The 12,883-nt window shown below is 45.6% G+C and overlaps 1 protein-coding gene across 1 annotated transcript in view; it reads right to left on the bottom strand.

Annotated features, from left to right (window-relative positions):
* Positions 1-1,027: 1,027 nt before the first annotated feature.
* The window catches only part of arid2 (AT-rich interactive domain 2), a 36,027-nt gene continuing 24,171 nt past the window's right edge, over positions 1,028-12,883 (bottom strand). The window contains exons 6-15 of the mRNA XM_080888003.1: positions 10,905-10,983; positions 10,634-10,768; positions 10,082-10,311; positions 6,084-8,533; positions 4,246-4,400; positions 4,025-4,163; positions 3,828-3,913; positions 3,588-3,711; positions 2,862-2,953; positions 1,028-2,771 (exon numbers count right to left, since the gene is read on the bottom strand). Coding sequence (XP_080744129.1) covers positions 2,660-2,771; positions 2,862-2,953; positions 3,588-3,711; positions 3,828-3,913; positions 4,025-4,163; positions 4,246-4,400; positions 6,084-8,533; positions 10,082-10,311; positions 10,634-10,768; positions 10,905-10,983 — 3,602 coding nt within the window. The 3' untranslated portion in view covers positions 1,028-2,659. The remainder of the gene's footprint in view (positions 2,772-2,861; positions 2,954-3,587; positions 3,712-3,827; positions 3,914-4,024; positions 4,164-4,245; positions 4,401-6,083; positions 8,534-10,081; positions 10,312-10,633; positions 10,769-10,904; positions 10,984-12,883) is intronic.

Below are 12,883 nucleotides of genomic sequence, written 5' to 3' on the forward strand. Positions count from 1 at the left end.
AAAGTTAGTGTAAATTACTGCGTGCGCACTCACAACAATGGCTGAGCGTAATTGGAGTCATGTGCTGACGCATTTTACCTCCACACACATGGTTTGTGATACATGTGGCAAGAAAGTGAGGTGTTGTGGCAACACCACAAATTTGTCAAACACCTCAGAGTAAATCATATCACAGAATATGACGAGCGTATGTTGAGGCGAAGTGAAGAGGAGGACAGGGACAGGTGCTGCTAGGGCGAGACAGACGTCTCTCACGGAGTCATTTAGTGCGGCAGGCAGGCGATATGTTCAAATAGCGCACAATTTCATTTTTTTTTATTTCTATATGATGAATTCTGCATTATTAAGTGATGAGAACAAGTAATCTGATGACCTGTAATCATTATGACGCTATAATTTGAGATACAGTAAATAAAATACGTTTTTGTACAAAGTATCGGTAACAGATCAGTATCGTCGATACCACCCTGAATTTTACTTGGTATCGGATTAGAAAGGAAATCAGTGGTACTTCTAGGCCCCATCCTTGTTTATTATTTCCCAAGGAGGCTTCTAGACTTCTGATTGGCCAACATTTCTACACTGTTAGGAATATATCGCCACCTGTTGCTTTGGCATGTTCCAAGCAGCGTTTTCCTTCATTTCTGCGTTTACGTGTGGACGGGATTATTTTTTAAAACGAAAACGGAAAATCTCCGGTTTCAAAAAATACCTGTGTACGTAGCCTCAGTATTGTTTTAGTATTTTAAATGTTTACATACAGTTTTCAGCAATTAAATCCTTTACTCACTAGTAACTAAATGTAGACTCGCCAACAGTCTTTACACATGCTCAATCACAGTACTAGAACCACCTCAATAAATGGTATTATAAAAATATATATAATTTTATTAAATTTAAATAATTGTTGTTCAATTTACTCCACATCCGTAACACACCGAACACAGGAAGTATACGTGGTGCTAATCGTGGCAATCAGTGCTAAAGTGGGAGAAAATGAAGCAAGAAACAAGAGTAAAACAAAACAAAATGTTCAGTGTTTTATTTAAAAACTATAAACAGTCACCAAAGTAAATAAAGCCAATCTCTAACAGACTGTTAGGTCTATGTATAGTCACACATCCTACTGACACTGCAGAAATGAGGATGGTTGGGTTGCCCCGGTCAGATGCTAATACGACAGGCAGTCATAAATGTTACACAACACACGGTAGAGAGGACAGTCTGAGGACGTGAGCCGGAATGTGGCATGGTATTAAGAATGAAAAAATAGTACAATAAAACTCCACACTATATTAAGATAGAAAAAAGTAGTGAAGAAAATATCATACCTGCACATAAAGCAAAGAACACAGGAGAAAACCTGTATAAAAACTCCATGTATTTAAACCAATTTACAAATACAAAAAAATTTTGGTACGCGCACTGTGCCCGTACAATGACAAAACGCTTACAGTGGATATATGTTACTTGTTTGTGTGTCTGTGTGTGTGTGCCTGTGTGCGTTGAGGGGAGGGTGTGCGAGGGAAGAGGAAGGGAGGAGAATAACTTCAATATTTTTTTTTCTTCTACAAAATGACATGAGATATATTATTCCATACTCTTTCAGCCAGCAAAATGAGTTCTACAAGGTATTATAATACAAAAAATGTCACAGTTCCACAAAAAACTGTTTTCCCCCTCCCTAAGCTTTACAGCATCAGTACCTTTGCAGAATTATTTACAGGTTTTTAAGTACATTCATCCACTGCTGAGTATAGAATCACATTAGATACAAGTGACCAGGGATCATAAAAAAAGCAAAAAACAAAACAAAAACATACTACTTTATTCAATCCTGCCAAAGTAATGCTTCTATTACTCCACAGAGCAAGATCTCCAGTGGCTGCATCGGCATGAAAGAGGATCTTCTTTATATATATTCACAACATATTTACAAGATTCTTTTTCATTAATTGTAATGGTATTTATTTCAATAATAAATAAGTGAAAATATATTGACTCAAGTAAGAAAACCAAGCTACCAAGTGTCTAAAGGAAAAACAAACAAACAAACAAACAAAAAAACAAATAAAAAAAATTCTCTGCGCCAGTTGCCAGCCGAGTCCTCCTCCACCCGACCCAGTGGGACACCTTCAGTAGCCCTGCCCCTTGCTCGACTCCCCGCCCACCCGTAATCTTCAGTCAACCGCCGCTCACGCCACACATGAGCTCACGTGACAGAGAAAAAAAAAAAAAAGAATTAAGAAAAATAAAACTTGAACAGAATGTGCTCGTGTTTGGGGTTTCGTCGGTGGAGTCCCGTCGGTGAAGCAGTCTTAATGAGCTCCCCCTGGTGGACAGCTGGTGGAAGACCCCATGGCAGTTTTTTTTTTTTTTTTTCACCCCCCTTTGTGTGTGTGTGTGTGTTTGCATGTGTGGAGATGGAGGGCGGGGGTTGTGAAACACAGGTTCAGCAAGGAGGGGAGGGGCGTGGTTTGGGGCGGGGGGGGGGGGCCGGCAGACGTGGCAGAAGGAGGGTTCCTTGTTCCGCTTCCCACCCTCTGCTCTCCCCCTGCGGACCCGCTACGGCTCACCGGCGGCTTGCTCCTCTCGTCACAGGAGAGGGACGGGTGGGTCGGTGGGGGATCAGAGAGTTGTAGAGGTTGTTCTTTTGCCGTCAAGCCTGGAGCGAGCGCATCAGTTCGTAAAGGCATTTGGCGAGCGTGGTGGAAACCTCCATGTTACTTAGCGCGAGTACGGAGAGGTGAGTCTCATGCCTCTTTAACAACCTGAAACAAAGAAGAAAAGCCTTCAGCTTTATTTTTTTTTTTTGGGGGGGGGTGTTATGCTAAATTCACTTAATGCAGCAGGTTACTCACGTGCGACCACAGTCAGAGTGCTTGGCGATGTTCTTTAACGTTAAGGCAGCAGTAAGTCGTATGTGTTTGGTCACTGGTCCCTCTTTCTCATCCTAGGGGAGGAAACGGTTAAGAAATAGAGTCACGTACTTATACACTAGGACATAAATTATGATCAAGTATGCTGACACTTTTGCCAGCAAATAAAAATTAGATACAAAATTTTCGGAACGGACGAGATCCAATCAGAACTAGTAAGTTGTCTAGAAAGGCGGGACAAGTTTGGAAGTGATCCAATCAGAAGTCTGCCCTCAGGATCAGTACACCTGGCTCATGAAAACATGACAAAATATCAACAGGAAGAGAAGAGCAAATAAGAACTCTCATCTTAGTTGGTGAATAAGTTCAGATTTAGTCTATTATAATCTTATGACGTTTAATCGACTAAAACTACCTCAAATACCTCAATCATGACTAAAAGAAAACAAGTGTCAACTTGAGCTTCTCCAACCCCTCACAGAATAGAAAACTACCAAATTCCTTTAGCCTCAGATTTCCAGTCAATCATAAGCAGCAAGATGATGGAAGCTTCAGAGCAGCTTAAGCCCTCCTCAGTCAAACATAAGAGTGTGTGTGTGTGTGTGTGTGTGTGTGTGTGTGTGTGTGTGTGTGCGCGCGTGCGTGCGTGCGTGCGCGCGCATATATGCAGGGAGAGATGAAGGTAGGCGTCAGCCTTGTTCTACTCACAGTGAAGTCCCTGAAGACCAGGTTTCGAGAGCCTCTGCGTAGGGCCATGAGAGCTGCGCTCGGATGATTGACGATTGCTTTCGGTGCTCGTGGTGCCGGAGTGCTGCCTGCCGCTGGCGGGGTCCTTCACAACACATCAGGCATTAATATTTTTCGAGCAGCGTGACATTTCCTTCTATGTTGAACATGATTTGTCTTTTAGTCTTACACATTATGATAAACAGAGACGGGTGTACATACTGGGAAGAAGTCTGATTGGGACTTTGCGCCTGCTGCTCCTCTAGCTTGAGTCCGGCTAGCAAAGCCTCTCGAGAACAGTGCTTATCCTGGGAACACAAGGAGCAGAAGCTTAATTTCTTTTTTTCTTTTTTTTTTAAAGCCACTATCAAATAAGTAACAGCTAAAAAGTGCAAGAAATAGAAAGTAAGGAAATTTACCTGCAGATGTGTGATGAAGGACAGTCTCTGCCGGGGAAAAGGTTCACACCCTTCCCACAGACACTGCCCTCCATACACATCTTTCCCCCCGTGTTGCGTTGCTGCGTGGTAAAACACTTGGGAAGGTGTTTCAAACCACCTGAATAGGAGAAATTGGGAATAAATGAGGAGAAGCCTGAAAAAAGCTCAGTGAAAGTTAACAAGAGTGTGAATGCCCGTACCGTTTACAGGACTGCCACAGACACTTAAAGTTCTGCCCTGCTTTCCGGCTTTGCTCTGGCGGCACTGCGGAGGCTTGCTGTGCTGGGAGGTGAGGGCTGTGGTTACCTGCTGGTGCAGGCTGGGACGTGGGGGGCGGGGACGGGATAACAGCAGGCTGCGGAAGAGAGAGGGTTTCAGAAAAGCTGCTCCATTAGAAGAATGCTGCGGGCAGCATCACAGACAGCAGCTCATTTCAGCGAGAAAGAAACGAAGGCGTCGCGATTGTTGGCTGAGATGTAACCACGGCCGGCTAATGGCAGGAGTTGTTCTCTCAGCCGCTTTGCTGTGGGAGGTGGGTATCAGCGAGAGCCACATGGTCTTAACTGGCCTCACCTTCTTAACCTCCAAAAACTCTGCGCTTTCAGAATTGGGTTTTCTGGTCTATGAAACTATGAGAAGCTTTACACTGAGCAGCAGCTTAAACGAGCAGGGTAACCTGTATCCACCTGCTGCTACTACTGTCAGACATTACTCTTATCCTAATGTAATGTGCACTCAAATTGTATACATACAGTTACAGCGCCAACTTAAAAAAAAATAAAAAATAAAAAATCTTAAGCTACTAGCAAGAACATAACGAGGGAACCTTTTTACAGTGTTCTAGGGCTGTTTGATATAACGATATATATCGGATGACGATATAAAAACATCTATCGTTTAATTTTACGCTATCGTTTGTTTCGTGGTGTCGCAAAATAAACTGTTTACAGCAATATTTTTTTCATCCTTTTGATAGTCACAGTAGTGGCTATATTAATTTCTTAGAGTTCTCTCTTTCTCTTATATTTTAATATAACCAATATAATACGGACGGACAAGCGCCTGTTTTTATGCGTTGTCGTTAGCAACAATGACGGTAAAACCATCGTGTGTCCGCTTGCTTATTTTCCACGTAAACCTTCCACGTAAAGCTCAAGATCCTGTTGAGACTTTTCAGAATAAACTGAATCATGTGAAAGAGTATGCAGAGTATTTACGGCAAAAAACAGCCGTCAGGTGCTAAAAAATAAACCTTAGACTCAAACGTTAGAACAGAACATTTCCCCGCAGCACGCTGTGTAATAAATACTCAAAGAAAACGGCAGCCGTTACAACTTATGTCTAAAATGTATCGTTTCATGCATCAGTTAAAAACACTCAACTCTAGATAAAGGACGCCCAGTTGGAAACACTTCACGCAAGTCGAGCTGCCCGAGATTCACAGAATTTACAGAAAATGTTAAAGATGGCGCTGGCACGGCTGGCAGCCTCAACCCAATTTCCCTCGGGATGAATAAAGTATGATCAATCAATCAATCAATTTATGTCGTTATCGGGACGATAGATGTCTTATATCGGGATATGAGATTTTGGTCACATCGCCCTACAATGTTTTACATGACAGTCATTGAAGCGTCTTATAGTACTTCACAGTCACAGAGATCAAGAACAAACATAATTTCATGCATTTCAGGCTCATTTGTCATCCAGCAGAGGCATCTGGTATCATGTATTTGGCAAGAAAGAAAGCAATGCAGAATAAAAAGCAAATGTTCTTCCAGTCACTTTCTCTGCCCATCTGTACCATGTTTTGGAGCAGGAGATTTTAAAGAGTAAATGTAACTTAAGTAAAGCTGACACAGGATTTAACAAAAGACAAGCTACTTACAAGACTTGCTGATACAAATGCTTTAGTATTTACTTAGCGTGACAGAAAAATCAAGACACATTTTTGTGGCAGACCTAACACAGTCACACTACGAGAAGACGGCGCGGATAAAAGCGGTTTGTGGCGACACTAACCCTACAAATGACTCACCGCTGTGCCAGCTGCCTGTGTGGGTGAGCAGTTCCTCTGCTGAGTGGCGTTCTCTATTGCTACTTTGGCTACTGTGCTTGGGTCTGTTCCTGCTGGCACCGCCACCATCGTGGCACTGCTGCCGGCGTTGTTGGGGTCGCTGATGGTGATGATGCGCACTCCCACTTTGTTGGGGATCCCCGAGGATGCCGTTGTTGCGCTGCGGTCCTCGTTCTCGGCCGGCCTCTTGAGGCCTCGAGCCTCGGGGGCCACCCCATTAGCAGGAGAGCCTGCAAGACTCTGGGAGGTAACAGTAACAGAAGGAGGGAGAGATGAATTGGGGAGCAGTTGCTGTCTTAGCACAGGCGCAGCATGGGCCGGCCCCAAAGGTCCGTTGGTTAATTCCGAGGGGGGCCTGTTGCCTATTGCCTGGGGTCCGTTGGCCAGGCGCTCAGCCTGCTGGGCTTTGGCAGTGTCCTGCTGCGGTGGAGGAGGACTAGGAAGAGGGGGATCTGAGCTGTTGGCTTTCTCAGAGGGGCCCACCTCCCCATTCCCCCAGTACTGTTTGGAAGCGATGTGATTTGGAATGTTTTTGTTAAAGTTGTCGCCACTGTCACTCCGATCAAAGTCACACACCCCATTGACAAGAGTCTTTTTGGGGTCGGGGATTCCCTCGGGAGGGGTGTTTGGGCCTGGAGAGAGAGCCTGCTTCCCGTTAGCAGGGTGACTCTCCGTAGCGGGGCCATTGAGTGCTCCCTGGCTGTTCCCTGAGTGGTATGGAGGTAGATTCGACTCCATGCACTTCCGACCATTTAGCAGCTTGGCACCTTCCGCAACGTCACCGTTACTGGTTTTGCCCTTGGAGGCGTCTCCTTCTGCCAACGAGGAGTTCTCCATCACCTCTATCTTCCTCTCATGGACGTGCAGCCCTGTGGCATCTTTGGCCTCCTCCTCCTTTTGACAAATGATTTTGTCTCCTCTGAGTGGAGCTGGCAGTGGCGGTGGCGGTGGCGGAGGTGGAGGAGCTGCCGGGGCATGTTGGGGCACAGTTCCAGTTGAGAATGGAGGAGGAGGGACACCTGGGGCCCCAGCTCCCTGGCTGACAGCAGCAACAGCAGCAGTAGAAGTGGTGAAGCCAGTGTTGGGGACCACGGTGAATGTGACTTGTCCAGGAGGGGCAGGGCCCTGAATGATAGTAGCTCCCCCTGAACTGCTTGCAGAAATAAGCTGGCCTGGCAAAAGCTGAACCGTCTGGAGGCCCGGAGCTCCAGCAGCTGGAAGCTGACCTGGAACTAGCTGAACATTGAGCTGCTGAGGTTGAGGCGAAGGATTTTGGGTGGTGTAGCTTGTCTGATAGATGACCGGTGAACTGGGGGTTATCGTGTTGTTGGGAGGGGGCACCTGTGGAGCAGGTAGGATTAGCTTTCCTCCTGGAGTAGAAGGTCCCCGCTTTGGAAGCAGTAGCTGTTTGATCAAGCTGGACTCAGTGGAGGTAGGCTGAGAGGAAGGAGGCTGGGAAATAAGCTGGAGAGGTGGCTGTTGTTGGTGCTGCTGTTGATGCTGTTGCTGCTGCTGAAGCCGTTTCATGGACAGTGCGTGGCTGACAGTTTGACTGGGCTGGACCTGGGTATTGGAGTGAGAGGTGGGAGGTGGGCATGGATTGGAAGAAGCCCCGGGTTGCCCTGCTAGCTGGATAGTTTGGGTGCCAGGGATGGCAGAGGGGTTGGCGAGAACAATCTGGTGGATGGCAGGGGTGTAGGCTGGGCTCTGCTGGGGGTTGGGACTGACTATTACTACACTCTGCGCTTGCTGCTGAGGCTGCTGGTTGGGAGTAGCTATCGTAGCTGCTGGTCCACCTGACTGGTTTGGAGCTGGTTTGGGGGCGATATTCTGAAATGTGACTCGTGACCCCTGGGAATTGGGCACGCTTGTAATACTCAACCCCTGAGCAGCTCCCACCTGGATGGAAGAGGCGGGTGTGGATGCAGCTGCAGCAGCAGACTGAGGTTCTACCTGGGGAGCTCCACCCTGAGGCCCAGACAGAGGAGGTGTTTGAGGCAGGGGTGGGTGCTGAGTCACGCCTTGTACCCTGGCGGTGAGGATATGGCCCTGTGGTACCTGCTGAAATAGCGTGACAGGTGCCCCAGTGGGGAGCATGGGGGAGTGTTGCTGCTGCTGTTGTTGCTGGGCCGCTCCTGGAGGGGCGGGGCTTTGAGGGGCGTGGTTCTGGGTGGCCGGTGCTGATGTTGGAACCTGGACCACTGGACCAGGCCGGACCTGCTGTGGCTGCAGTGCTGCCAGAGGATTTGGTGGCATCTGTGGAGGCACCTGCGGGGGCACCGGGTGTCGGGGAACAGTCGGGTGGCTTGCGGCAGGAGGTTCCTGTGCTGTGGAGGCCATGGATGGGGTGGAAACACCGAGGTTGAGGCTGGGGCCTGGAGGCCGGACGAACTGGGGCCCGGGAGGTAAGCCTGGTAACAAATGAACAGAGAAATACAAAAACATTGAGGAACAGGGTGAAACTCGTGTCCTATTTACTTACAGTATAAATCAGTAAATAAACTGCCTCCCATGACCTCCAATTAACGCAAGGAAGACATTTCTGTTCAACACACATCATCGTTTGATTAATCACCCCGTAAGCCATATTTTGTGATTAAAGTTTCCCCATTCAGCACCAGCTGTAGTGTCTGTGATGTTCAGAAGCGCCCCACAATTTCAACAAAATGGGAAAGTGTAGTTTTGGTCATTTGGGCAGGTTTTGCACCTGCAAAAGAGAAAACAGCAGTGCAGTGCCTGTTCAGGGACAACTTAAAAGACATGTCCTAAATGCATCACTCACACTCACACACACACACACACACACACACACACACACAGCATGTGTGTGTCATTTTGCTAGGGCCAGTTCAAAACAGGCAGTTTGTGAGTTGCAGCATTCTCAAGAAGCACTTACACAAAGAACAGTGATGCAAGTGTTTAGTTAGCACAAACCACTGACAAATAAGAATTACAAGGAAGAAAAATATGTCCAGCTATCTTTAGAAAACCAGTTTGAGTGTTACACAATTAAAATGATTAAATGTCAGGGTTTTTTTTTTTTTTTTACAACCCTCACAAGGCTCGTTTCAGGATCATCTTGGTTCTTGGGTTAAAGCTCGAAGTAAGTTTAAGTTAGTGTAAAGACTTCAAACTTAGATATAAGACTCTACGCTACGAATGTAATTCAAATCAGTTAAATCCGTTATTCATTTAGCGTCAAATGAGTCATACGGAGAAAACAATCAGACGACCACTTTTGGGCAAGCGCTTGGCAACAGTGGGAAGGAAAAAATAAATAAATAAAATGAAATAAAATACAACTCAGTCAAACAGAACGTTGGGAATGCATCAGTAGAGCAGCAGACACACTGCTTACAAATCAACTTTTAGCCAAAAGATGAGAGCTGCTCATCCAAACAGCCTCAAAGTTAGCATTGCGCTAATGCAGGCCCTCAATAAATCTGCCAAGCTGGATGTGGATCAGGCAAACAGTTAAAGAAACAGACTGACACGTTACAATAGTTATCAGCAAGAGTGTAAAAGACTAGCTCTAAATAATGTCTTCACTGTTCATTTCATGACCTGACGCAGCAAAGCTGCACTCTCTCAATTTCACTAGCCAGGTCCTCCAAGTAACTTCTTTTCCTTTGATCGTTTCCTCAATATATTTGCTTTTGTAATTAGTTCAGCCATCTCAGTCCCAGCGGTACCAGCTCTGCTCTCTACAACCCCGCCAGCATCCACCTCTGCACTATCACTATTCTGGTGTGTGTTATAGCTCCTATGACATTTAGATGTTTTCTGAGTTGTTGACCAAAACCTTTTTCTATTTTTTCCCCTCTCTGAATCCCATCAAGTCTGAGCCACAGGCAAACAAATCATAAGGTCAGCATGTAAAGTGAGAAAGCAAAAGCTGGCTCTGTGTACAGGTTTATGTGTAGCTTTTATGTGAAAGTGATTCACTGTTATAGCTTTACCTGGGGGTGGGGCCTGAGGGTCTCCAGGTGCATCGTGTCGGGCTGCTGGAGGTGGCGGCGCCGATGCTGCTGCTGCTGGAACCGGCTGTTGCTGCTGCTGAGGCTGCTGGTAGTACAGCTGGATGGGCAGGGGGATCGACCGCCGCCTTAGCCCCACCAGGAGGATCTGAACTTGCCCGTTGGCCTTTGGCTCTTCTTGCCTCCGCATCGTGTGGTTGGGGAACACAGTCCTGTGGTGGCAGGAGTAAAGACACCCATAGAATTCTAATACTTGATTTGTGTATCTACACATCCATATTTGACTAAATCAGACATTTAAAGCATACAATTTTCACATTTTCTGGTCCTTCAAACCTTCAAGAAACTTGTGTCCTACAAAGCTGGAGGATGCATGTAATTATTACTTAAACTGATTTATTAAAGTTGCTCTATAAAATGAGAAAACTAGAGAATCTGTTGTGGCTCATCTCTGTTCAGAACACAGACATTAAGTGGTGTTTTACACTGGAGCAACATAGAAAGGATCAGACAGGAGGAGGAATCAGGACTGACCGCAGGCATTTGAGAAAGCCGGTGGAGTTCAAGATGTTGCTGCGGCCCATTTTACTGCATGTGGCCAGGTACTCTGAGTACATTTCAGATCGAGACACGGAGCCCTCTGGGTTCGTCTCAAAGTGTGCATTTAGCCTGTTTGGAAGAAGCAGAGAGCATCAACGGAGAGGGTTTAAAGCAGGGAGACACAGCAGCTCCTTCCTCACACTAAACTCTGTTTTTCCTTTATTCAAATTAAGACTGTGCACGACTAGGAATACATTCATCTCACCACTGCAGTGTAAACTTCTCCCCGTCCAGTTCAACAATGCCAGGCGGAGGTTGAGAGGATTGAACTGAAACTCTTGTTACTGAGGAGATAAAAATGGAAAAACCCATTTACATTAGAAACTGATTTAATGCTACAAACTGCACTGCAAAGCAAAAGGAAATTAAAGCTGCAAGCAGCGTTATGAGGGCCCTCGCACCCCCGGCGCGTCGAGCTACGCCCAACACCTACAACCAGCACATCCGATCTGATGTCACATTGATGAAATTCATGCATTTAATCACCAGCTAACATTTCATCTCATTCAATCATGATTATAGTCGTCCCACTAGGTGGCGCTCTAACCATTACTGACAAATGGCATAACAAACATTTCCGAGCTCGAGTCTCATCACGCCTGCGACCTTTGGGACATATTGGACATTTTGATTTTGAGTGACAGCAGATTACTGCTTTTTGGCGAGTGACTGAAACTCCACATGCCGCCATGACCACCCCGTTTCCCTGAACGTAAAAACCTTCGCAATTTAACATCACAAAGGTCTTTAGATTCCACACACTGGAGATTGGTTCAATATGATGAAATCCCTTGGAGGAGTTCGTCAAAGAACGGTGCCTGGAAAGAGGGGAAAATGTCACAAAAATTACACATTAATTTTAAAATGGCTGACTTCCTGTTGGATTTGGGATATTGCTCCAAGAGACTTTTTTGTACATCTTGATATCTCCTATAAGCTTACCAGGTTTCAGTTAAAGTACAAGGCATGGAAACGGTAAAATCAGAGCCAAAATGTCACCTTCAATCCAAAATGGCGGACTTCCTGTTGGGTTTAGGACATTGCCATAATAGACTTTTTTGTTCGACTCTGAACGTTATATAGGTGTACCGACTTTCAAACTTGTAGGCCATACCCATACCGGGGGCTCGCGTTTTTCATTTTTCTAGGTGGCGCTACTGAGCTAATTTTCCCTGGCCATGTCTGAGAACATTAAAATACGTAAATTTTCACCAGACCTGACGCGTGTGCAAAATTTCATGAGTTTTCGAGAATGTTTAGGCCCTCAAACGGCCAATTCATTTGCCGGAATAATAATAATAATAATAATAATAATAATAATAATAATAATAATAATAATAAACAGAGCAATTACAATAGGGCCTTCGCACTGTCAGTGCTCGGGCCCTAAATATGCACCGACTCAATTTCAAGAAGGTAGTGCTACCCAGGCTAACCACTAGATGGCAGCAAAGTGATAACTTTGCAGTAGCAGGCCTGCAGAGTACAACTTAGGAATGACACTGCCAAGGTTAGAAGGGTTTCTCTCTCTCACTCACACACACACACACACACACACACACACACACACACACACACACACACACACACACACCCCCTCTGAGGAGTTGTTGCAGTTGTTTTACATGTGCACTGCCTTTTTCCTGACACACAGACGCGTGTGGTAAAAACGCAACCCCGCATTTATTTTTAAGATAAATCAGTGACTTTCTGAAGTGTTTGTTTTACTTAAAGTTTGTATTTTTCTGTCTGCTTCAATGCACTGGTTTCACCACAGACACACAGAAAAAGCTCAAAAACATTTTACAATAGCTTCTTGAGTTGTTTTTAAACTGTGCCCCCTCTGCCATGGAGAAATCTGCAGGCCTGCTTTGAGTACTCATTGTGTAAAACCTGATGTAAAATGATGCAAACAGACTTCTGTTTGGTTTCCTGTTGGGTTCGTGCTGGTGAAGCTGCACTCCAGTAACTCACACGTACAGCTCACAGTTCTGAGGAATTATCCGATACCCTCTATCTGTACAGCACACCAACGACAGAGTAATCTCTGGTGGATTTAGTGGTGGTGCTTTGAGGGCATTTGCATTATCTAGACGCCTTTCTATGCTCTTTTTGCATAAAAACTCCTCTTCCATCTCGACCCCTTAGTATCAGATGAAAATGATACAAGGCAATGATATAGGC

The sequence above is a fragment of the Rhamphochromis sp. 'chilingali' genome (genome assembly GCF_963969265.1).
Source record: "Rhamphochromis sp. 'chilingali' genome assembly, chromosome: 7".
NCBI lineage: Eukaryota > Metazoa > Chordata > Actinopteri > Cichliformes > Cichlidae > Rhamphochromis > Rhamphochromis sp. 'chilingali'.